This window comes from Bidens hawaiensis, unplaced genomic scaffold, assembly GCF_021521415.1.
Source record: "Bidens hawaiensis isolate Kalapana, Puna unplaced genomic scaffold, B.hawaiensis_p1.1 tig00052261_1, whole genome shotgun sequence".
NCBI lineage: Eukaryota > Viridiplantae > Streptophyta > Magnoliopsida > Asterales > Asteraceae > Bidens > Bidens hawaiensis.
Genome location: NW_027499387.1, coordinates 53,918 through 77,639, shown reverse-complemented (window position 1 = coordinate 77,639; position 23,722 = coordinate 53,918). Strand labels below are relative to the sequence as shown.

General features: G+C 33.4%; 4 protein-coding genes across 4 annotated transcripts; 1 reads left to right on the top strand and 3 right to left on the bottom strand.

The window, feature by feature from the left end:
* Nucleotides 1–114: 114 nt before the first annotated feature.
* LOC143599497 (ATP-dependent zinc metalloprotease FTSH 12, chloroplastic-like) lies at nucleotides 115–6,039 on the top strand. Its single transcript, XM_077077442.1, has 19 exons — nucleotides 115–626; nucleotides 911–1,095; nucleotides 1,196–1,425; nucleotides 2,076–2,356; nucleotides 2,429–2,506; nucleotides 2,587–2,829; nucleotides 2,936–3,076; nucleotides 3,524–3,691; nucleotides 3,775–3,887; nucleotides 3,967–4,183; nucleotides 4,255–4,326; nucleotides 4,403–4,522; nucleotides 4,612–4,728; nucleotides 4,819–4,995; nucleotides 5,080–5,199; nucleotides 5,283–5,357; nucleotides 5,443–5,550; nucleotides 5,643–5,723; nucleotides 5,819–6,039. The coding sequence occupies exons 1-19, from the start codon at nucleotides 255–257 to the stop codon at nucleotides 5,894–5,896; spliced, it is 2,976 nt and encodes a 991-aa protein (XP_076933557.1). The 5' UTR covers nucleotides 115–254; the 3' UTR covers nucleotides 5,897–6,039.
* Nucleotides 5,993–7,417, bottom strand: LOC143599500 (peroxisomal 2,4-dienoyl-CoA reductase [(3E)-enoyl-CoA-producing]-like). The gene is made up of 4 exons (XM_077077444.1): nucleotides 7,211–7,417; nucleotides 6,815–6,974; nucleotides 6,538–6,710; nucleotides 5,993–6,451 (listed from the first exon to the last, which is right to left on the bottom strand). Exons 1-4 carry the CDS (start codon nucleotides 7,394–7,396, stop codon nucleotides 6,074–6,076), a joined length of 897 nt encoding a protein of 298 aa, XP_076933559.1. The 5' UTR covers nucleotides 7,397–7,417; the 3' UTR covers nucleotides 5,993–6,073.
* Nucleotides 7,418–9,321: 1,904 nt separating this feature from the next.
* On the bottom strand, nucleotides 9,322–11,425 carry LOC143599498 (peroxisomal 2,4-dienoyl-CoA reductase [(3E)-enoyl-CoA-producing]-like). Its single transcript, XM_077077443.1, has 4 exons — nucleotides 11,202–11,425; nucleotides 10,198–10,357; nucleotides 9,935–10,107; nucleotides 9,322–9,842 (listed from the first exon to the last, which is right to left on the bottom strand). Exons 1-4 carry the CDS (start codon nucleotides 11,385–11,387, stop codon nucleotides 9,465–9,467), a joined length of 897 nt encoding a protein of 298 aa, XP_076933558.1. The 5' UTR covers nucleotides 11,388–11,425; the 3' UTR covers nucleotides 9,322–9,464.
* A 3,565-nt stretch (nucleotides 11,426–14,990) lies between these two features.
* Nucleotides 14,991–19,439, bottom strand: LOC143599496 (RAF-like serine/threonine-protein kinase 20). Its single transcript, XM_077077441.1, has 9 exons — nucleotides 19,274–19,439; nucleotides 16,628–18,522; nucleotides 16,501–16,551; nucleotides 16,274–16,426; nucleotides 16,034–16,197; nucleotides 15,797–15,944; nucleotides 15,585–15,707; nucleotides 15,425–15,512; nucleotides 14,991–15,332 (listed from the first exon to the last, which is right to left on the bottom strand). Exons 2-9 carry the CDS (start codon nucleotides 18,401–18,403, stop codon nucleotides 15,142–15,144), a joined length of 2,694 nt encoding a protein of 897 aa, XP_076933556.1. The 5' UTR covers nucleotides 18,404–18,522; nucleotides 19,274–19,439; the 3' UTR covers nucleotides 14,991–15,141.
* Between the last annotated feature and the right edge of the window lie 4,283 nt (nucleotides 19,440–23,722).

Below are 23,722 nucleotides of genomic sequence, written 5' to 3'. Positions count from 1 at the left end.
GCCGACTAAAATCAATCTTAAATAGCTCACTATCAACTTGACTCACATAAGCGACTGCATTAGAATCGATCTTAAATAGCTGACGAACAACTTGACTCTATAAAGAACTCATCATGTCCAAAATGAATACACAAGAAACTTCTGTTTTGGCGCTAGTGAAACAACAAAGATAAACCTCTTAAACCCCTTACTGTTTTCACTCTCGGAGGCTACAATGGCTTAGGGTTCTTCATCATCCCACCTGCAACTAACAAATGGATCTCAAATTAGACCTCAAACCCACAAGACAAGGGTTCATCTTGTTAAATCAAACCCACCCAAATCTTGTCTTTTTACCACTTCATCGTTACAATCGAATCAAATCAAGAAAACCCATTTTCCGTGTTTCAGCTTCCGTGAACCCAGATGGGTCGGAACCCGGGTCGGCTTGGACCCGGTTCTCGCAGTCGATTCGTCGCAATTCAGAGGGTTTGGTTAATTATTTAGGGGATTCGTTGAAGAAAGAAACTGGGGTTGATTTGAAAGATGCAAGTTCTAAGGTTTATGGGTTTATGGGTGAGTTTCAAGATTCTGTATTGAAGTCTCAAGCTGAATTCAAGAATTGGAATGAATGGGAGCGTTGGAAGGTAGTTGTAATCCTAAATTGTGCTTAAACAGTGTTGTAGAAATCGCTAGGCGCTAGTCGGGCGGTGGGATAGGGACTAGTGATTAATCAGGATTAATAGATATTAGTCAAGATTGATCGGATTGGAATATATATTTAAATTTGTGTAAAATTTTCAATTTTGACCGATTTTGGACAAATGGGGATTAATCGGCGCCTAGTCGGGGTATTTATAACATTGTGCTTAAATGAGTTTATTGGTGTTCGGGGTTACCGACATTTGGGAAATATGTTGTCTTTTTGCAGGATGTTAATAATTGGGATCCCACAAGAGTAGGTGCGTTGGCAATTTATCTGTTGGTGACGGTTGTTTCGTGTCAAAGGATATTCGTGGCGGTTCGAGCTCCGTTTATTAATAGACAGATAAAAGAAGTGTCTGAAGCATATATGGAAGCTTTGATCCCTGAGCCGTCTGCAGCTAATATTAGAAAGTATGTGTTGTTTTTCAATTTCTATATATTATGGCATAATTTATGTAGTAATAAGTAATTTAGGGAATATTATTTGAGTTGAATATGTGTGTTTTCAAAGGTATAAAAAGGGTCTATGGAGGAAGTCACTGCCTAAAGGTCTAAAAATGAAGAAATTCGTTGAAGGGCCCGAAGGAACACTTATTCGAGACACGTCTTACGTTGGAGAAAACGCGTGGGACGATGATGAGGTGGCAGTTTATAAGAACAAAGTCAAGGAAATCATTGACCAGGATGTGAAATTGAAGACACAGGATAAGAATAAACTTCAGGAAGAATTAGGGCTTTCAGGTTAGTTTTAGAAATGCCATTTTTGTATCTAATGTTTAGGCCTTTAAATGAATCGAATGAACACAAACGGAGCATGTTCATGTTCGTTCATTCGTTTAGCTTTAACCGAACAAGCGTTTGAACACGAACAAATAAATGAACAGGGTTTTCTTGTGTGTGTTTGTTCGTTAAGAAAATGAACGTATTCGTCTATGTTTGTTTGTTAACAGCGTAAAGTATAAACGAACGGTTCAGGAACTTAAACAAACAAACATAACTGAACATAGATGAACAACATAACTGAACTAAAACCTATTAAAAGTAAATGTGAACAACAATGTTTGTGGTCTAAAAAGTTATTTAGACTAGAGTAAACTTTAATGGGCCTAAAAATTTAAATGAATATGTTAACGACCTAAAAAATTCGTAAACCAGCGAACATAAAATAATTTAAATGAAAAAACGTAAACGAACGTTCATGAACATAAATGAGCGAACGGGACAAGTAATCATGTTCGTTCGTTTAACTAAATGAACAAAACTTTGTGTTCATGTTCGTACGTAAATAAACGAACATAAACGAATGGTTCACGAACTGTTCATTGAGCGTTTGGTTTGTTTACAAGTCTACTAATGTTTAGTAAAAATATCTGATGGTTTTCTGTTGCTAGATAATAATCAAGAAACTAAAGGAACATGGCAAGAAAGGCTGCAAATATGGAAAGATATTCTGAGAAGGGAGCAATTAGCCGAACAGTTAGATTCATCACGTGCTAAATATGCAATTGAATTTGACATGAAAGAGGTTGAAAAAAGTTTTCGTGAAGAAGATGCAAAGGCGAAAGCCAAAGGCACACAAGGCGTTAGAGCACTTTGGATATCAAAAAGATGGTGGCGTTACCGCCCTAAACTGCCTTACACTTATTTTCTTGAAAAACTTGAACATTCTGAGGTCAGACATGTGACTTTTTCTTAGATTTCTCTTTCTGAACACCTCATTTTTCTCAATATAGAGCTTTGACAGGTGGCTGCTGTTGTGTTCACTGAGGACCTGAAAACATTATATGTAACAATGAATGAAGGGTTCCCTCTAGAATATGTTGTAAGTTTCATACTTTTAATATATTAAAAACTCTGCAACTTTTTCCTTTGACTTTGACTGATTCGGGTTGTTTTCTATAGGTTGATATGCCTCTTGATCCATACCTTTTTGAAATGATCACAAATTCAGGAGCTGAAGTTGACTTACTTCAAAGGAAGCAAAGCTATTACTTATTAAAGTTTATAATTGCATTACTTCCCGGAATCTTGGTTTTGTGGTTTTTAAGGGAATCGCTAATGCTTTTACACATTACTTCAAAAAGATTTCTCTACAAGAAGTATAATCAGCTTTTTGACATGGCTTATGCCGAAAACTTTATCATGGTAACGTTATAATCTTCATATAAAACTTACTTTCTTGTTAGATATATACATATTTCATGGCCAATTTTTTTTTTATTTTTATGTTAAATTCATTTTACAACTGCAGCCAGTTAGAGAAGTTGATGAAACAAAATCAATGTATAAGGATGTAGTGTTAGGTGGAGATGTTTGGGATCTTTTGGATGAATTAATGATTTACATGCGGAATCCTATGCAATATTATGAGAAAGAAGTCAAGTTTGTTCGGGTAATTTTAAATATTTTTGTATGATCAAATATTTGAAATAGGCCTGCAAATGAACTGAACGTTCAGTCATTTGTTCGGCAGGAAGTTCGTTTCATTAGTAAACACACGAACACGGACAACTCTTTTTTTTCCATTTAGCAAACGACAGGTTATTGTTAGCATTTACTTTTAATTGGTGTTTGCTCAATTATATTCGTTCATCTATGTACAGTTATGTCCGTTTACGTTCGTGAACCAGCCGTGAACCGTTCATTTATACTATATATGAACGAACTTGAACACTCGTGTGCTCGACCGTCTGTTTGTTTAAAGTTTAACGAACGAAGATGAACATACATGGACAGCGTAATTCATGTTCGTTTGGTTCACTTACAGGCCTAATTTGAAAACACAACCATAACTGTACAAGTGTATTATATAATAAAGTTTTTTACTCACATGTGCCAGGGAGTACTTTTATCAGGACCTCCGGGAACAGGAAAAACACTATTTGCAAGAACACTAGCAAAGGAGAGCGGGATGCCATTTGTTTTTGCTTCAGGTGCAGAGTTCACAGATAGTGAAAAAAGTGGCGCTGCGAGAATTAATCAAATGTTTTCGGTTGCAAGACGAAATGTAAAATGTTTTATAGATTTTTAATTTTAATAATCATTTTATGATGAGTTAGGGTAATACTAAGTTTTTTATTTTATTTGCAGGCCCCTGCTTTTATATTTGTAGATGAGATTGATGCGATTGCTGGCAGACACGCAAGAAAAGATCCAAGAAGGAAATCAACATTTGATGCATTAATCTCTCAGCTTGATGGAGAGTTAGTTTCTTAAATTTAATGATTACCTTTTATTTTTTTTGGATTTGTTTTGATATATGCTATTTTGTATGAATTTCAGAAAGGTGAAAACTGGGGTTGATAGATTTTCATTAAGACAAGCAGTTATATTCATCTGTGCTACAAATAGACCGGATGAATTGGATCTAGAATTCGTTCGTGCTGGACGTATCGATCGCCGATTGTACATAGGTTTACCCGATGCAAATCAAAGAGTTCAAATTTTTGGTGTTCATAGTACAGGGAAACAGCTTGCTGAAGATGTTGATTTTGGAGAGGTAATTGCTTGGAATTTTTTTAATTTTTTTTTATTTTAGGTTTAAGTTTTGTAAGTTTATTTTATATACAGTTGGTTTTTCGCACTGTTGGGTACTCTGGGGCAGATATAAGAAATCTTGTCAATGAAGCTGGAATAATGGCTGTAAGTGTTACTTTTTATATAATTTACTTAATATTGTTCATATGAATTAATTGGTTAAATGATAAAATTTATGAAGGTGAGAAAAGGACATACAAAAATATACCAGCAAGATATTGTTGATGTGTTAGATAAGCAGTTGCTTGAGGGAATGGGTGTGCTTTTGACAGAGGAAGAACAACAAAAATGTGAAGAAAGAGTATGCCCTTTTTGCCCTCTTGACATTTGAGAATCTTACATCTTTGTAAGGGTAGTATAGTCATTAATCATGTTGTTAAAACGTGAAAGGTATCTATTGAAAAGAAGAGGCTGTTGGCAGTACATGAAGCCGGTCATATTTTGTTAGCACATTTATTTCCTCGATACGATTGGCACGCGTTTTCTCAGTTATTACCCGGTGGTAAGGTATGGTTATAATATCGGAATTTTGACTTTTAAAGTGTTCGTTTAAATTTTATATTTTTATGTTTGTTAATATCTAACATATTTGAGCAGGAAACTGCAATATCTGTTTTTTACCCTAGAGAAGATATGGTGGACCAAGGTTACACAACATTTGGGTACATGATGATGCAAATGGTGGTTGCACATGGTGGACGATGTGCCGAACGTGTTGTTTATGGTGATGATATAACGGATGGTGGAGCTGATGATCTAGAAAAGATCACAAAGGTGTATATGTTTTCACTTGTTTTATTTTGCTTTCAAATTAATAATCACATTGGTTTTAACATGTGATTGATTATTATCTGTTAGATTGCTCGAGAAATGGTGATAAGCCCTAGAAATGCAAGATTAGCGTATGCAACATTGACACACCGAGTCGGATTGGCCAATAGAGCAGATAGTACTGATGGAGAACTTATAAAATATAGGGTATATAATATTTAATTATTTATCATCGCCTTTAATCCATTCTTATCGTTGATTAATTCATGTGCTTTGGAATTATATTTCAGTGGGATGACCCGCATGTAATTCCTGCTGATATGACAGTAGAAGTTTCAGAGCTCTTCACTCGTGAATTGACAAGAGTACGCATAACTTTTTATTTAATATAATTCGTTAATATACTCGACTTATATTTGTTACCTAATGTTATTCTGATGTGGGTTCCAGTATATCGAAGAGACTGAAGAGCTTGCAATGAAGGGATTGATGGATAATAGGCACATACTGGATTTGATTACAAATGAACTACTAAAGAACTCAAGAATTACTGGGCTGGTAAGTTTTACATGTTACATTTTACATATCATTAACAGATTAGTTGAAATTAGGTCATGTTTACATTTTAAAGTTTGATTGGATGATTTCAGGAAGTTAAAGATAAGATAAGCGGATTATCCCCACAGATGTTTGAAGATTTCGTTAAGCCCTTCCAAATAAATCCAGATGACGTACGTGTTATATATTTTTAAGTTAAAATATTAATAATATCAATTCAGTAGTTTGTGAAATGTAGTTGACGGGTTTGGTTTGTTTGTTTTTACAGGAAGGACCGATACCTCACAATGACCGTTTGAGATACCAACCACTCGATGTTTACCCTGCACCTCTTCATAGATGTTGATCAACAAAAAGTCAAATTTGTATCACCAAAGGAACATGCTTTTCTATTTTTTGTTTTCTTATATTTATTGTATTTTTGACCGATAAACAGCTAGAATGATCACAAATGTTTTCAAGAAAATTACATCAATACCAAAAGTTATCACCAAATATGCATATTAATCAGATTTCCGGTAGGCTAGAGTTTGCTAGAAGGTACCCCGGTGGGTGCAGCTCGAGAACGTTTTTCCACAATTCTAGAAAGCGTTTTCACTTCCTCTTTTGGCATATGGCGTGGACCGCTCAACCACTGTCCTCCATCAACCACAAGGGTCGTCCCGTTCACATATTTACCCGCAGATGATGCAAGATAGAGTGCTGCAACTGCAATATCCCACTTTTCTCCAAGTTTAAAAAGAGGCATGCTCGCCCTGGTCTCGGCTTTTATTTCATCTGGCCCGAGTTTTCTCATGCCAGCAGTGTCATTTATCGGCCCAGGCGCAATCCCGTTGACTCGTATGTCATAATCAGTACCCCATTCCAATGCCAGATTCCTTGTAATAGCATCTACTGCAGCCTATAATATTACACATTAAAGAAACATACATACATGAATGTATATAAACATAATGTTTACTTAAATTTAGAATCTTTTTGTATAACCTTAGCAGCAGCTACATGAATTTGGTACCAACCAGCTGTGTAATGCAGAGTAGCACTGATATTCAATATTATTCCACCACTCTCATCTGAGCTTCTTCCAGGTCCTCCTTTCTTCAGATACTTGACTGCTTCATGGCACATAGTAAACGTACCGACAGAATCGATGTCGATCACTAACCATAGTAAAAACATTCACACACTGATTAATTTTTTTCATTGACAGCATCTCTGTTTAAAGATTTGATATATAGTTATATACACAACAAAGTTACAAAACCTGTTCGAAAGCCCTTCGGAGATAGATCTTCCGGTGAAACCAGGAAATTACCGGCTGCAGCGTTCACAAGGATATCGAGCTTACCAAAGCGTTGGATCGTTGATTCTATTACTCTCTTTGCATCTTCCTGCTTGCGAACATCCCCCGCAAAACCAACAGCCTGTAGAAGCATCATCACATGTTAATATGTTATACGCATGGATGTAAAAATCCCGCTTAGACACCGATTAATCACTAGTCAGCACCCCACCGCCTAGTCACCGATATGTGATCAAAATCGGTCAGAGTTGAGAAAGTTATATATATATATATATTATATAGTGATCTAATCCATATCACACCGCCCGACTAACGCCTAGCGATTTATACAACAGAAGAGTAGAATAAAATTAGTACCGGAATACCAAGTGAGTGGAGTGAAGAAACAGCAGAGTCAACGACGGTTTTGCGACGGCCCATAACCGCTATAGATGCGCCATGTTTACCGAACTGTGTTGAGATCTCGAAGCCGATTCCGGAAGCTCCTCCGGTTAAAAGTGCTACCTTGCCTTTCAGAATCTCCGGCTTGAATGGTGACTCCATGTTGGTGTCGAAAGTCGGCTGATTTGTGCTCTGTGTAGAATAAAAATTAACGACAGTTTTAGAATCAGTCGCTGACACCAATCAACCACTCTCTCTATATATAACAAACAAGTCTTCAACAAAATGTATTTACTGATCTCACATTTTACACTACTTGTTTGTTTTTACTGGATATTCATTAAAAACAAACTTAACGATGTTAAGTTTTTATTTCAGACTAATATTTTATGACTTTTGATCGGTGCTTGAAACGACAAAACGGTGCTTCAATTCAGGTGTTTAAACTACCAATTAACAAAAATCAAGTTGTTAGGAACATAGTTTCAAAATAAGTTTTACATCATCAAAAGGCCTAGAACATCAGTTTGAAATTTGGAAAAAACTTAACAGATAAGTTTTTTAAAACGGAGGTTCAATGAAAATAATTAATGTGAAAGAAAGAGACAGTGACAGCTATTTTCTGAGATGAGATTATTATCAGTTAGCTGTAAAAAATTAAGATTATTAAATTTAAATGTCCCTTTGTTTTTAAGTAAATTAGTCGTATGGTCTGAGATAACACTGGGTTACGAATTTGTTTTTATTATTTTTTAATATAAATTATAAAGCATAGTGTGAAAAAATGTTAATAATGAAAAGATACATAAACAGTCAAAACAAGACAAGAGAACCCAAATATTTAAACAAACTATATACAACATGAAAAACTAAATAATGAAACTCAATATATAGGGTATATGTTGAAGGATTATTCCTTTTTGTGTCCTTTTCATCTTGATTTGGAACTTTTCTTTTGGAACTTACATCAATGTATGATTTTCATTGTATACTCAGTACTAAAATATTTTTTTTTTCCACTAATGCTAAGTTTTTTGTTACATTATGGTAAAATGACTGTTATATCCCTCCAAACCTTATCGGGCAAACAATAAATTTTGAATATGGAACAATTAATATTAAGGAATAACGGAGTTTAATTTTATAGTTCGTCATACAATACAATGAAACACTTGATAATGTTGAATGCTAACGCATTGGTGAATGTGAATCACATCCAGGTTTAAAAAAAATAATTAAATTTCTAATTTATGTATTGTTAATTTTCTATTTACTTGCATACTCAGTATTTTGTAGTGAACTTGCTATTCGATTTGCTAATATTGTTGAAACTTCTGAAAAGTAGGTGCAAGCGTCAATGTTAACCAAATATTAGAATCAGTATCTGTGCGTGATTTGCTTGTTTGATAGAGAAGATTATAAAGGACAAAAAAACGTAATAAAATCTTATCACACTAACCATATTTGTATTTTACTCTTATGTACTTGCGCTTACCTGCTACATTGTCTTAGCCAAAAACATATTGGTAAACAAGTAACATTGGCATGACACACTGATAACGTAGTACATAGTAATATTTTTTAGTAAAGAAAATGACTAAAACCTTTATATTATCTCATCATAAGCAACCATATTTGTATTGTACTCTTCTTGTTTTGTACTTGCCCTTACCTACTATATCGGCTACATGTTCATAAACAAGTAACACTGCTAACGTGGGATTTTTTTTTTAACAAATGATGTCATGGAAATTCTTTATTTTGTTACTTTTATTCCTATATTTTTCCTATTAATAGAGTGTACGATGATAGAATGCTATGATGGTATGCTTTTGTAACCACACTAAAAGGTAAAAAATAACAACTTAATAAATATCAATTCATATGTTTCATTTTGATTATGTACAAAACACAAATCCCCTCACCAAACATAAAATATTGACACCAAACAAACAAAATCAGCTTCACATGTTAATACCATGATGTAACAGTTCTCCTCGTTACACAAATCTTAAATTTATGTTTGTAAATAACACATCCATCACACATGTCTGACTTCCACATATGTTGACCAACACAAAGTCAAATTGGTATATTACCCACCATAGGAACAATGTTTTTTTTTAACTTTCAAATTCATAATTTATTTAACTGATAAACAGCTATAATGATCACAATTGGTTCCCGGAAATTACATCAACACCAATAACATCATCAGAATCCCATTAAGCTAGAGTTTGCTAGAAGGTACTCCAACAGGTGCAGCTCGAGCACATTTTTCTACCACCCTGGAAAGCTTTCTCACATCCTCCTTTGGTAGATGACGTGGACGGCTCAACCACAGTCCTCCATCAACAGCAATGGTCATCCCGTTCACATATTTACCCGCAGATGATGCAAGATAAAGGGCTGCAACCGCAACATCCCATTTTTCTCCAAGCTTGTAAAGAGGCATCGTCTCCTGCCTATTGCTTTTTATCTCATCTGGCCCAAGTTTCCTCATACCAGTAGTGTCACCTATCGGTCCAGGTGCAATCCCGTTCACACGTATATCATAATCAGTTCCCCATTCCAGTGCCAAGTTTCTTGTAATAGCATCCACTGCAGCCTACAATATTAAACATTAAAACATTGCATATATGAATGCATATAAACATAAAGATGGCTTAAATTTAGTATCATTATGTATAAACTATAAACCTTAGCAGCGGCAACATGAATTTGGTAAAAAGTAGCTGTGTAGTGCAGGGTGGCACTAATATTCAGAATTAGTCCACCACTATCATCTGGGCTTCTACCAGGCCCTCCTTTCTTCAGATATTTGATTGCTTCATGGCACATGGTAAACGTACCAACAGAGTCGATGTCCATCACTAACCATGGTAAAAACATTGATTGATATTCTTCCCTGATTAAAGATTTGAGATAAGTTTAAAGTGAAGATCAATAGTATGAAGCAAAACCTGTTTTAAAGCCCTTTGGAGATAGATCTTCTGGTGAAACCAGAAAGTTACCGGCTGCAGCGTTCACAAGAATATCGAGCTTTCCAAAGTGTTCAATAGTTGATTCTACTACTCTCTTTGCATCTTCATGCTTGCGAACATCTCCCGCAAAACCAACAGCCTGTAGAAGCATCATCATGTGTTATATATGCTGTGGTTGTGGAGTCCCATTCTTGGGTTTGGGCACGGTTTAATGAAGACAAGAGACCGGTTATTGGCTTAACGGAGATTGAAGACAAGGGAGGCTTGTAAGCTGCGGCCCTTATTCTCTTTTATTTGAGCCCGTTTAGTTTTTTTGTTCTCTAAGTTAGAAACCATAAGAGATCTCTATTTAATGTTAGGGAAATAACCAAAATATCCATTTGACCAGACAATGTCGACAAAATGTCCATTTGACAAACCAATTCTCATAATGGCTACCCTAAAACTCGTCAACCTGGTCACTTTTTAATCATCACTCGGGATTTTTAACCAACCAGATTCTACCACTTGTTCTAAAAATCTCGTCGGACGCCTAAATAATCCCATCGGCTGCAACGATTTTATAATAAAAAATAGGGACCTGGCGATTTTATGATGCATTTTAGGAATTGGTTGGCTAAACGACATTGACCGGTCAAATCCCAAACGAACATTTTGGTCATCATCCCGTTTAGTAAGAGAGTGAGAAATCGTGGTTGCAGTCGTGGACGTAGATTGTTCACCGTAATCAAACCACGTAAATCCTCGTGTTTGCAGTTATAAGTGTTGAAAACCGATATCCTAACAATATATATTATTAACCTAATTCTGTAATGTAAGAAGAAATGAAATAATTTGTTCCAGTTATATCGGATATAATTTGTGCGTGTGGTCAATGAATTGAGAAGAGATAGAGCACTAGAAATTAGGTCATCTTAATATCTGAAACCCTAAATTAAACACACTATAATTAAGTAAAGTAATTTAACTAAGAAGAGTAGTACCGGAATACCAAGTGACTGGAGTGAAGACACAGCAGAATCAACGACGGCTTTGCGACGGCCCATAACAGCAATTGAAGCGCCATGTTTACCGAACTGTGTTGAGATCTCGAAGCCGATGCCAGAAGCTCCTCCGGTTAAAAGTACCACTTTGCCTTTCAGAATCTCCGGCTTAAACGGCGACTCCATTCTTGTGTCCGTCAAGAAATCAATCTTTAATTTTAACAAGTAAGCAGTAGTTATGAGTCAATCAATGATATTGTGTGTGTTCAATTTTTACACGTCAATACCACATGTATAATTTTGGTTTTTGACAGCCATTTGTGAGATGCTGCTATATACGAGCTTTTGTTTTTTTTTTTTGGTAATTTTGGTAATCATAAATTTTGTTAGTTGTTACCTAACAGGACCTGTTTGATTTTTTATTATTATAATTGTGTTGCTTTTTGATAAATAAAAGGTTTTTATATCTATTAAATCGTTGTCAAAACAATATAATATTTATATGTAATAACTAACAATAGAAAGAAAGTAAAGGACTAGAGGATGGTGTATTTTTGTAGTTTTCCTTATATAGCACAATGAGCATATCAAACTCCTGAATGTTCAGACACAAAGGCTAGTGTGAATTGTATAAGATCATATGTTGAGTTTGTTGTGGAGTTCAAAACGAGTTCAACACCGGCTAGGTCACTCGTTTTGGTTCTCGTTGTGGCCCAGTTCGTTGTGCAGACAACGTTAGTTTTGGCACACTTTCAAAACAAGCTTTTCTCAATGTCTAAATATTAAAAAATATATATATACTAAAACATTTTTTTATTTTAAATCAAACCCTTATTTAAACGTAACTATTTCTCAAAACTTAGACACAACTCTATCTCATTCTCTACAACTCTTTCCAACCTAAAAAAGAAACCCAATCAATATGCATCCATTCAATTCGTCAAGGTTCGGTTTTAGCCAATTTTTAAACCAACAAACCGACTCTTCCAGTCGAAACCCGAACACCACCCAACCGACTAGTCGATGTTAATTTCGCTCAAAACATGATGAACTACATTAAAAGTTTAAGATTTCATCAATGTTTTGAAATTGAAGAATCAGTTGTATTTGCTAGTTTACTGATTGGGAAATCAGGTGAACCAAAACAAACATTTGGCCAATAATGTTGGATTTTAATAATCCCAATTTAATGCATTTGGCCAATAATAATTCCAACTTTGAAAATAGTTGTCACTGGTCCCAACTTTCACCCTATTTGTTTTCATTGGACCACCGTTAAAAAAAACTTAACGGCGTTAAGTTTTTTCAAAATTTCAATATTTTATGGCTTTTGATCGGAATGAGGATACGAGTCGATTAATGTAAAACTTACCTCCAAACGGTGGTCCAAATAACTAAAAGATGCTTCAATTCCGGTGTTTAAACTTTTAATTAACAAAAATCAAGCTGTTTGAAGCATTATTTTAAGTTAAGTTTTACATCAATTGATTCACATTCTCATTCCGATCAAAAGCCCTAAAAAATCAATCTGAAATTTGGAAAAAACTTAACGTCGTTAAGTTTTTTTAACGAATGTTCAATGAAAACAAATAGTGTGAAAGTTGGGACCAGTGACAGCTATTTTTAAAGTTGGGATTATTATCGGCCAACTGCATTAAGTTGGGATTATTACAATCCAATTTTCCTTATAAAAAAATATTTAAATTTTACATTAATTTTAAAAAGTTGGTAATACTTAAAATATTAAAATAATTATTTTTAAAGGAAATAAAATTAATGAAAAATTTTTAGGGGATATTAGTCATATTACTTGATTTATCTTCCTAAAAATACTAAATATTATCTTTTCATATTAGTAGATAAGATCAAATCTATCTATCTATATATTCTAATAAATGACTACCAATTTTTGCCACTTGTCACTCTCATAGCTCTTTTTGTTTTTTTTTCAACATTTCAATATTGATCCTTATATTTTAAGTCATTTCAATATATGAATTGAATTTTATTTTTATTAAATATAAATCCTCTTTGATTAATTCGTTAACATTAATGTTGAAAGATAAGAAAATAAGGAAATATCAAAATTGAAGTTGCAGATCTATTAGAATATAATTTTAAAATCAAAGGTAATTAAAATCAAGGTAAACTATAACTTGTTTTTAAACTGAGATATTTGCAGGAGTGCATAATTTTTTTATATAAGATTGGTTTCAAATTTGGATTTAAATTTTTCTCATATGTATTTGAACTTAAGAAAATGTGTATTTTCTTAATTTTTCCAACCATTTTATATAAATATTGCAAACATGAAGAATACATTATATATATATATATATATTGGTGTTTAACATTAAATCATTGAAGTTGAATATTATAATTATAATTCATATGAATAACGATTAGCAACAAGAAGATCAACATTTAGTTTTCAATATTTTCTTTCACAACTCAGACAAAAATGCTCCAAAAACATATATTTTATGACTTGATTTATACTTTTTTTATACATTCAAATATATTTAATTTAATATGCCTTATAAGACAAATTACTTAATTAAAAGCATTCAATTTTTTTTTAAAAAAAAAAAATTGTTTCAATCTCTTTCCACTATTTCCGCTTTCCAAAAATCAGTTAGGATATGAAAACCTAAAATATCGTTTTCATCAGTTACTTAAATCATTTCAATATTATATTAAATTAGGAATTTTATTTTTATACAAATACAATGATTTGAGGTTATGTTAGTGTTACATGTTGGGTAGTACATAATTAAAGTGTCTATTATAGTATAAATTCAAAATAATAGCTATACGCAATTTTAAAAAATAAAAAATAAATTTACTATTATTTGAACATGGCTTTAATGTTAGTATGTATTTATCATTTTCCATTCATATGATGTGAAACAAATCATTTTGTTATATTTAAATTTTTGGTTTTATATGTTTCTTGGTTATACAATTGTTAATTTTCATATATAAATTAATTAAAATTTGCCATATGCAGAATAGTGATAACAACAAATAATTATCATGATAAATCATTTTCAGATTCTAATGATGATTATATCATCAAAGTTCAGTAAATCTGTTTTTTAGGATAATCATTTTTTTATAAAAATGAGCAAATGATCTCAAATGACGTCATATACATTAATTGATCAAAAGGTATGTAATTTTATGTGTATGAATATTTTTTTGTTAGTTTCATGGATATATATTATAATTAATCTAGGGTCGCGATATGTACTTGAATAACCTTATTTGTCACACAGACAACTAGACATGGTTATATCAAGAGTTATAAGCAGACATATATGTTACCTTATAAAGAGTTACAAGCAGACATGGACTAAATATTTTGATTTTAGATAAACTATGTATACCAACCAATACAATCTCAAATGTAGTGTACAAGGAATGTTTTTACTTATTTGTAACATATTTGTGTAATCTTAATTATGTAATTTATGTAATTTTCATACAAATTGTAATTGTATTAATAATATATGATTATTTTGTTGACTGTAATTAACTTAATGGTTAAAGTTTAAAATTTTCATCAAGTACCCGTGTAATACACGGGCCTCAAACTAGTAAGTATATATATGTGCATGAGATCAAATCTCATTATCGCGGAAGATAATGTGTTTAGGTTAATTTATTTAGTCTAATCATATATGGGTGGTGAATATGATATCATGTCAAAATAGGTATGTTTTTATAACCACATTAAAAAGCCAGAAAACAACCACCCAACGAATATCAAATCTTGTACAAACACAAATCCACTCTCCATATATACACCAAACAAACAAAATCATCTTCACATTACACAATCTTATAAGTATCTTTTAAAATAACACAATTAAAACCCCTCCCACATGTCTGATTTTCCCTTGTGCCAAAATTTAACATATAATGTGTACTTATAATTTTAGCTAAAATCCTTTGTTGCCATGACCGCCTTCGGTTTGGCATGTGACATAACACGCAACCGACCCGTTATTTCAGTGAAAGATGGCCTAACCATAGGGTTAGGTGCCCAACACTGTTCCATTAGCTTTCTCCATTCACGATCACAATCCTTTGGAATCGGGGGTCTCAAAGTGTTGCTAACAATGCCTCCTGCAAATACACGCATTAACATAATAAATAAATAAATAAATAAATAATAGTTAATACTGTTAACAAACAAAAAAGTTAAATCGAAACCCGACCTATAATGGCACCATAGTGCATGTTAGCATATGGCTCCTCACCAGTCAGGATCTCCCATAACACAATTCCAAAAGAGAACACATCAACCTGTAACAAACAGTAAAATATATGTTAAACTTTCTATTTGTAACTTTATAATTCAAATTATATTATATATACCTTTTCAGAAACTTTATTACTGCTGCCATTAAGTAGCTCAGGGGCCATCCAAGGCAAGGTTCCCCGAACACCACCCGAAACCAAAGTGTTTCGCTTGATCTTCGATAGCCCAAAATCACCAACCTACACAAAAAAAAAGTAATTAGAAACTATAAATAAAACAGTAAATATATTGTTAGCTTGTCAAAATGCGTAGTCTGTAGTATTTTAACCTTGCATATAGGGCGTGAAGGATCCTTCATATTGACCAATAAATTGTCACATTTGATATCAAAATGCACAATGTTTTTAGAATGTAAATACTCCATCCCAAAGGCTGCATCCATTGCAATTATAAGTTTCTTTCGATGATCCAAATGCCTGAAAATTCACATAATAAAAGATTAGTTATCAAAAATATGTAATATGTACGTCTTAGAAAATAATACTAATAATAATAACTAAAATACCTATCTTTGCAAAGTAACACACGTCTTAGTGAACCGTCAACCATAAACTCAGTGACAGTAGCTAATGTCCCACCAGGTCCGTCACGTACCACACCATAAAATGCAACAACATTTGGATGGTGAAGCTTTGACAAAATATCCGCTTCCCGCCAAAACTCATTTGTCTAGAACCAAATCATAAACCCTAAGTTACCAAAATTGCATAGCTTAATGAAAGAAATATATAAGTAACTAACTAACCAATCTCTCTTGCTCGGATGATCGACCAGCAAAGCAACTCTTTTTAATCCGCTTAATCGCCACATCAGTTCCCCTCCATTTTCCATGGAAAACCGTCCCAAACGTACCAGAACCAAGCTCCTTTAATTCTTCAAGATCATCATTTCTTATGATCTGCAACAACAGTATCTTAACAATGTTATTTCAAGATTCTTAAACCGTTGAAAGGGTGACACGTGCCATCATACCTGCAAAGGACTAAAATCAACATTATCTCGAGAAGGCAGCCCAATGTTAACCTACAAAAGATGCACCATATAACCGGTCAGATTTCAAGAAAACATGTAGCCATGAAGGGTGATTCTGTAATTTTACCTCATCCTCTGACTCGGGAATCTTCATGTTTTCCATCATATCAACAAACTGCATGCTTTCACTGACTTTAACCTGCGACGAAGATTCGTCTTTTTCATCTTCAACACGTGCGGTTTTGGAATCTAACTGGCTTCCGGAAGCTTCTTCAACTTTTGGAAACTTGGATGAAAATGCAAGTTGATCTTGGTCAATTAGAGAAACGTCGTTTTGTGGGAAATCGTCTCTCGCCAATTTCTGAAAAAAAGACCAATGTTGCGGTTCATGATTCGGCATGTTCATGCTCAGTCCCGCTCCATCTTGCGGTATGACACCTTTACTAGATAAATCTTCAGATATTTTTTCCATTGTAAATATACCAGACAAAAAATCACGCGGTAACCGATCAGCAACATCAATTACTATGTCTCCCTGCTCGTTTGGATCACAAGATTGGGCATCATTAGCTTCTACTGGTTTATCAAACTGGACATTCTCATTATTACTTTGAGGATTCGAGCGCGATGTTTCTTCTAAAATGGGATTTTGATTTTGTGGGCCCACGTCAGAGCGCGAGTGAGTTAAAATGAATTGAGAACCGAGTGAGTCATCAGACTTTGTTAGCCGGTTAAATTCTGCCTGCCCGCGCGGTATTCTTTCAGAATGATAAACCCGTGGCGGGGCCACAGGCGGCTCAAGGTAGCTTAAATCAATGAGATCTGATCCGGGCCCACCATAAGGCGGATTATCATCAAGCGATTTTTCACCACGCCGGACATTCTCATTATTATCGAGTGGTTTTTCATCCCCCTCACTTTTGAGAGATTTAGCATTACTGTCGTCAACTTCTTTCTGATTTGGCAACTTCACCGGTGACTCTGGATGCTTCGTGTCCGTGGTGTTATTACATTTCTGCCCCTCAGAATTCAGTTGAACAGAACCTTCAATGGGAAGTTTGTCGGTTGTTTTACTTCTGTCCACGTCAGCATTATTCGGTGAAGTGATCCCGAGACCATGCAAACTTGACTCACGTCTTGACCCCAGGTCCAACCCGTTGACCGCAACCACAAACTGAACTTCAGAGTCAACACCAGAGTTGGCCAAACCAAATTGAGCATCATCTAAATCATTTAAAGAAAATAAGAACATTCTAATCTTCTTTGAAACATCACCGTCTCCAAAGACATTCCATTCCTCCATCATATTCTGTAAATCCTCATCACAAGAAACCGACACCAAAGCATCAAGATCCTCACCCGGAAGCTGATATTTAATCGAACACGTTTCGTTATAAAGTTCTATCGCTTTCTGCCACAATTCTTGCCAAGAAATATCCCGTTTAACACGGATTATTCGCGTATCTCCACCAACATATCTAAGTTTCCCGTCACGTGGACGAGGTAAGATTTTCCCTCCAAAACTGCAAAGAATCTTGATTTTTAATGAATTATCCAACACGCGATCACCGTTGATTCGGGGTATTGATGACAAGGGTAAAAGGTTATCCTTTGACCCTCTTTGGACAATGTTGACCATGCGACTATTAGAGCCAGAAGTATGCCTAGGATCGCCTGCAGAGTACGGAACGATGGGCGTTCTAGGGTTCACACGGTCCCACATGAACTCGAGAGCAAACTCTTCACCTGTCTGGATGGAATAATTTAGTACAGGTTTCGTTTCTGGTGGTCTTAAATTGGTGGAATTTATGACACCTTGAGATGAAGATGATCTTGATTCATTTTGAGCGGGGTGAATGACATGGCGGTATTGGACATGGTTGTAGCCTTTTGAAGGTTCCATTATTCAAAGTAATTATAATAATTAAACTTCTACAAAAAGTAGTATTAATGGCGACAGATATCAATGCCAGAATACCATGGAAACTGTATGAAAGCCGTATGTGCACACTTCATTCTCACCTACAATATACCAAACAAAAAGATCTGTTTAAAACCTATGTTCATGTATTTATATATGTGTACATATGTGTGTTCTAAGGATGAGCTAATAACCGAACCGAACAAATAACTGCTGGTTTGATCAAGCCATAGTAGACTGAATTGGGGTGCGGCTTTGGTTATGATGTGTGGCATAACCGAATTAACTGAACCGAACCAATTATACGTATATCTATTAAAAATGTACGATTTCCGTGACATTAACATACTGCAATAAAATGAAATGAATTATTCATTTGCAAAATCAGATAGTCAAAGTATTCGGTTACGGCTTCATTTAGGGCCTAAAACCGATTGGTTTCTTAAAATCGGATAACAGAGGTATTCAGTTAGGGCCCAAAACCAACCCAAGCAAACCCCTAGCACGTTTCGTACAGTTAAATCAGCTCGTGCAAGTTTTCGCAATCTTGTACTTAAAATCGATTTTATATTGAATATCTATATATGATAACTATATACACAGTTACCAAACTACACAAAATCTAAAATCAATCCATATCATAATACAGCTCAAACTAACAGTGAATTAAATACATCAAAGTAAATCCAAACACCCGATTATAAGTAAGATTTATCATTTAATTATGAGAAGCAAGTGCCCAATTTTTTAAAATTATTATTTTGATACCTAAACAAAAACCCAATTTATAAAAAAATATATATAACAATAACAATTAACAGCAACAGATTAAAGTTAAAAAGACATAATTACCTTTAGAGCATATCAGCCGATGATTAAACCCCAAGTGTGTAGTTAGTTGTTCGATTGATTAAGGATCTAATTGACGGGCCGACAGAGTTGGGGGTATCTGTCTATCTAGTATCACTAGTGTTTTTTGAGACAATATGCTGTGTGTTGTGTTTTGTTGATTATTATTATTAATTATTATCCAGGTCAAACTCAGATGATGAATAGGAGTCCACGTTTCCCCTGCTTTCAATACCGTTTTTCATTAAAACCCTCACCATCCCTGAAGAATGTGGATTGTACGGTTAAAGCTCCTTAACTTTTACTCTTTATGCATATAAATTAATTTATTCACGTTTAATACATGTGTTACGAGTAAATTAGTCGTATGGTTTGGATAAGCGTATTAACAATTTGTTTTTTTCAATACATGTGTTACAACTCTTGTAATTTTGTATTTTTTTTTGAAAAGCAAGCTTGAATAAAACACACATACCCGGTTAGAAAAGTCTAACCAGGGGGCAAGAACAAAATTACATGATAAGTAACGGGTTTTTAAGCCACGTTATTCAATTCAAACGAAAATTACAATTCCGTTAATTTTTAACAGGAGTTAAAGTTAATACCTAACAATACATGCAACTTTTAAACCTTAATACCCAATCTTATTACTTTACTAAAAGCTAGGGACTAACTTTGTAATTGTGTCTTATTACTATTATCTAGTTTACATGAAAGTGAGTGTTATTGAAAAAGATAAATGTGTTGATAGAGAAGATATTGTGGTATCACATGTTGATTGGTGTTAGTGATAAATGTTTTATTTTTTTATATATAATAAAAAGGAAAGATTTTTTTCTTTGCTTTATACGTTGATTGGCGTTTTTTGGATTGTTTGTTTTATGAACTCTGTTGTACCTTTTAAGTTTTTTTGTTGCCTAAAATTTAGCTTGCGCATTGTGGTCTTAACCGACGGTTGGTTCTTTTAACATATTTATCTTTACTAAAGCTAAAATCGATATTAACTTTCGTAATTTTGTGTTCAGCATGCAACTTTTAAACCTTAATACCCAATCATATTACTTTAGAAAAAGTTAGGGACTAACTTTGTAGGTATGTCTTATTACTATTATCTTTTTTACATGAAAGTGAGTGTTATTGGAAAAGATAAATGTGTTGATAGAGAATATACTGTGGTATCACCTGTTGATTGGTGTTAGTGATAAATCTTTTATTTTTTATATATAATCAAAAGAAAAGTCTTTGTTCTTTGCTTTATACGTCGATTGGCGTTTTTTGATTGTTTGTTTATGAACTCCGTTGTACCTTTTAAGTTTTTTTGTTGCCTAAAATTTAGCATGCGCATTGCGGTTTTAACCGACAGTTGGTTTTTTTAACATATTTATCTTTACTAAAGCTAAAATCGATATTAACTTTCGTAATTTTTCGTTCAACATGCAACTTTAAAACCTTAATACCCAATCTTATCACTTTAGGAAAAGTTATGCACTAGTTTTGTATGTATGTCTTATTACTATTATCTTTTTTACATGAAAGTGAGTGTTATTGGAAAAGATAAATTAGAGAATATACTGTGGCATCACATGTTGATTGGTGCTAGCAATAAATGTTTTATTTTTTTATATATAATAAAAATGAAAGTCTTTGTTCTTTGCTTTATACGTCGATTGGCGTTTTTTGATTGTTTGTTTTATGAACTCCGTTGTACCTTTTAAGTTTTTATGTTGCCTAAAATTTAGCTTGCGCATTGTGGTCTTAACCGCCGGTTGGTTTTTTTAACATATTTATCGTTACTAAAGCTAAAATCAATATTAACTTTCGTAATTTTTCGTTCAACATGTAACTTTTAAACCTTAATACCCAATCTTATCACTTTAGGAAAACTTAAGGACTAGTTTAGTATGTATTTCTTATTACTGTTATCTTTTTTACATGAAAGTGAGTGTTATTGGAAAAGATAAATTCATTGATAGACATGTTGATTAGTGTTAGTGATAAATATTTTTTTTATATTTATAATAAAAAGGAAAGTCTTTGTTCTTTGCTTTATACGTTGATTGGCGTTTTTTGATTGTTTCTTTTATGAACTTCGTTGTACATTTTAAGTTTTTTTGTTGCCTAAAATTTAGCTAGCGCATTGCGGTCTTAACCGGAGGTTGGTTTTTTTAACATGTTTATCTTTACTAAAGCTAAAATCAGTATTAACTTTCGTAATTTTTCGTTCAACATGAAAGTTAGCGTTGTTGAAAAAGATAAATGTATTGATAGAGAAGATAATGTGGTATCATATGTTAATTGGTGTCAGAGATAAATGTTTTATGCTTTTTATATAAATAAAAAAAAAGGAAAGTTTTTAATTTTTAGTTTATATGTTGATTGACGTTATTTTAATTGATTTTTTATTTAACCACATTGTGTTTTTTAAAGGTTTTTATTAGCTAAAATTTAGCCTATATTCTTAGCCGGCAACATATACTAATGACTTATCCTCTCTTGGTTTGATTTTTTTATAAACATGTTTATTTTTAGTAAAGCTAAAATTCAATAGTTATCTTGGTAATTTATCATTCAAACATGGTTATATCATCAATAAGGTATGGCAAACACGTAGGTGCATTTATAACCAATGACTTAAAAATAACTATTTTATCAACCACTTGGTCAATTAAACTATGACGTCCCGATCCAAATGAATATGATTCTCTAGATAAATAAAAGGTGAGAAGCTTTGATTCTAGGTATTTCTTTTTCTCTTTTCTTAGAATAAACATATTTTAGTTGCATCTTTTTTCCTCTTTGTTGTTTTATATTTCAATCGTTTTGTTTTAGCCATTTCTTTTCTAGACTTGCTGTTGTCATAGGACCACCAAACTTTGTCCATGACTGTTAGTAGATGTTGACAAAACCCTCCAAAGGTATTGTGTGACGTTTGTTTACCTGAAATGATAATGAAGGTATATGTTTGATTCATAACGTGTCTTAGTTTATAGATTGGTTCAAACCTACAAATCTAGCGATGCTCTAATGATTTTGATTGCATGATACAAGCTCACTTATATCCATCAGGGGAGGCTCGGATGGTGTGCGAGTCGCACCATCTGTCGGGGCACATAAATTTCGGGGGTACTAACTTTCTTATACATATTACATATATATGTTTTTTGGTGTTAAAGAAAAGTTTATATGAAATGGTTTATGAAATAATTACATGCTCATAATGGTTTCCGCTTATAATAAACTGGTCGATAAAATTTGTATCCATGTACATTAACGAATAAAAAATTTTCGTTAAGGCATACGGGCCTTTTTATTTTGGCTCGACCAAGGTATTTAAATTCTCGAAGACGACCCTGATATCAATAATTATTTTTCTTATAGCAAATCAAGCATGTGTTTACCGCTTTATCAAAACCTAATTGACAGTTGAACCGGCTCAATAAATTTTTTAGTTGTTGGGATTTCAATCCTTTTACTTAGTTGTTACCATACCACATATACAATATTAAAGCATTTACTATGTAAGGTTCAAATCTTAACCTAATAGTTTTTTAATTGTTAGGATTTGAACCATTTTACATAGTAATTCTTTTATAAAGTTGTGAGTTATCCCGTTATCTTAACTAAGTTATCGTACCAGCACCTTTGTAAGGCTTTATCACTTGTACCCTTTGATTATAAATTTGTACTCTTAATTTTGATCTTTTATTTTTTATTTTTAACCCTACACTTTTCATAATTTACATGTTTGTCACAAAACATTTTTCACTTTGAATTCTAACTCTTTTTCACTTCCAACTTTGGTTCCACTAATTTTATATTTGATAGTTTTTCCATTTAACGTTTCAGTCAACATTTTGCGAGTTAACACACTGCAACACGACTGTGTGATTCAACAACTTACATTTATTTTACACGTTTAACATCTCAGTCGCACCACGCGGGTCCTAACTCCTAAGTTGACTTATTATTTTTTATGTTTGGTGTTTCGGTTTAATTTTGCGCATTAAGAAACCGCAACGATTGTGTGTGGTTTAACATTTTACATGTACCTTTCGTTTGTTTTAGAAGTCCCACTGCAAAATGTGCCCCCCCCTTTAACACATGTGTTCGATAAAAACGTTTCAATGTTACTATTTTATGGTTTCACCCCGCCATGACACGAAAAGCTAAATGCTAGTTTTATATAGAAATTGCTATAACGCGTTTATAGTTTTGAACCACGTAAATTATTGTGTGCATCAACATTTGTACAATGTGTAAGAGTGTGTTTTAATTTTTGTTTTAACTGTTAAACTTTATAGGTTTTATATTTTACTTTTAACCCTTATACTTTTGATTGTTTACAAGTTTGTCATCAAGCATCTTCCATTTTTAACCCTGACACTTTTCCATTTCAACTTTGGTCTCCGCTACTTTCAACTTTTACAAATCTTTTGTTTAATGTTTTCGTTT

Coding starts and splice junctions, on each gene's coding strand:
- LOC143599500 (XM_077077444.1), bottom strand. CDS start 7,396: ATGGAGTCACCATTCAAGCCGGAGATTCTGAAAGGCAAGGTAGCACTT. Junction 6,711..6,814: donor TCCGAAGGGCTTTCGAACAG/GTTTTGTAACTT, acceptor TACTATGGTTAG/TGATCGACATCGATTCTGTC. Junction 6,452..6,537: donor TTCATGTAGCTGCTGCTAAG/GTTATACAAAAA, acceptor GTAATATTATAG/GCTGCAGTAGATGCTATTAC.
- LOC143599497 (XM_077077442.1), top strand. CDS start 255: ATGGATCTCAAATTAGACCTCAAACCCACAAGACAAGGGTTCATCTTG. Junction 1,096..1,195: donor TCTGCAGCTAATATTAGAAA/GTATGTGTTGTT, acceptor GTGTTTTCAAAG/GTATAAAAAGGGTCTATGGA. Junction 4,523..4,611: donor AACAAAAATGTGAAGAAAGA/GTATGCCCTTTT, acceptor AAAACGTGAAAG/GTATCTATTGAAAAGAAGAG.
- LOC143599496 (XM_077077441.1), bottom strand. CDS start 18,403: ATGGAACCTTCAAAAGGCTACAACCATGTCCAATACCGCCATGTCATT. Junction 16,552..16,627: donor TTCCCGAGTCAGAGGATGAG/GTAAAATTACAG, acceptor CATCTTTTGTAG/GTTAACATTGGGCTGCCTTC. Junction 16,427..16,500: donor TTGATTTTAGTCCTTTGCAG/GTATGATGGCAC, acceptor CTGTTGTTGCAG/ATCATAAGAAATGATGATCT.
- LOC143599498 (XM_077077443.1), bottom strand. CDS start 11,387: ATGGAGTCGCCGTTTAAGCCGGAGATTCTGAAAGGCAAAGTGGTACTT. Junction 10,108..10,197: donor TCCAAAGGGCTTTAAAACAG/GTTTTGCTTCAT, acceptor TACCATGGTTAG/TGATGGACATCGACTCTGTT. Junction 9,843..9,934: donor TTCATGTTGCCGCTGCTAAG/GTTTATAGTTTA, acceptor TTAATATTGTAG/GCTGCAGTGGATGCTATTAC.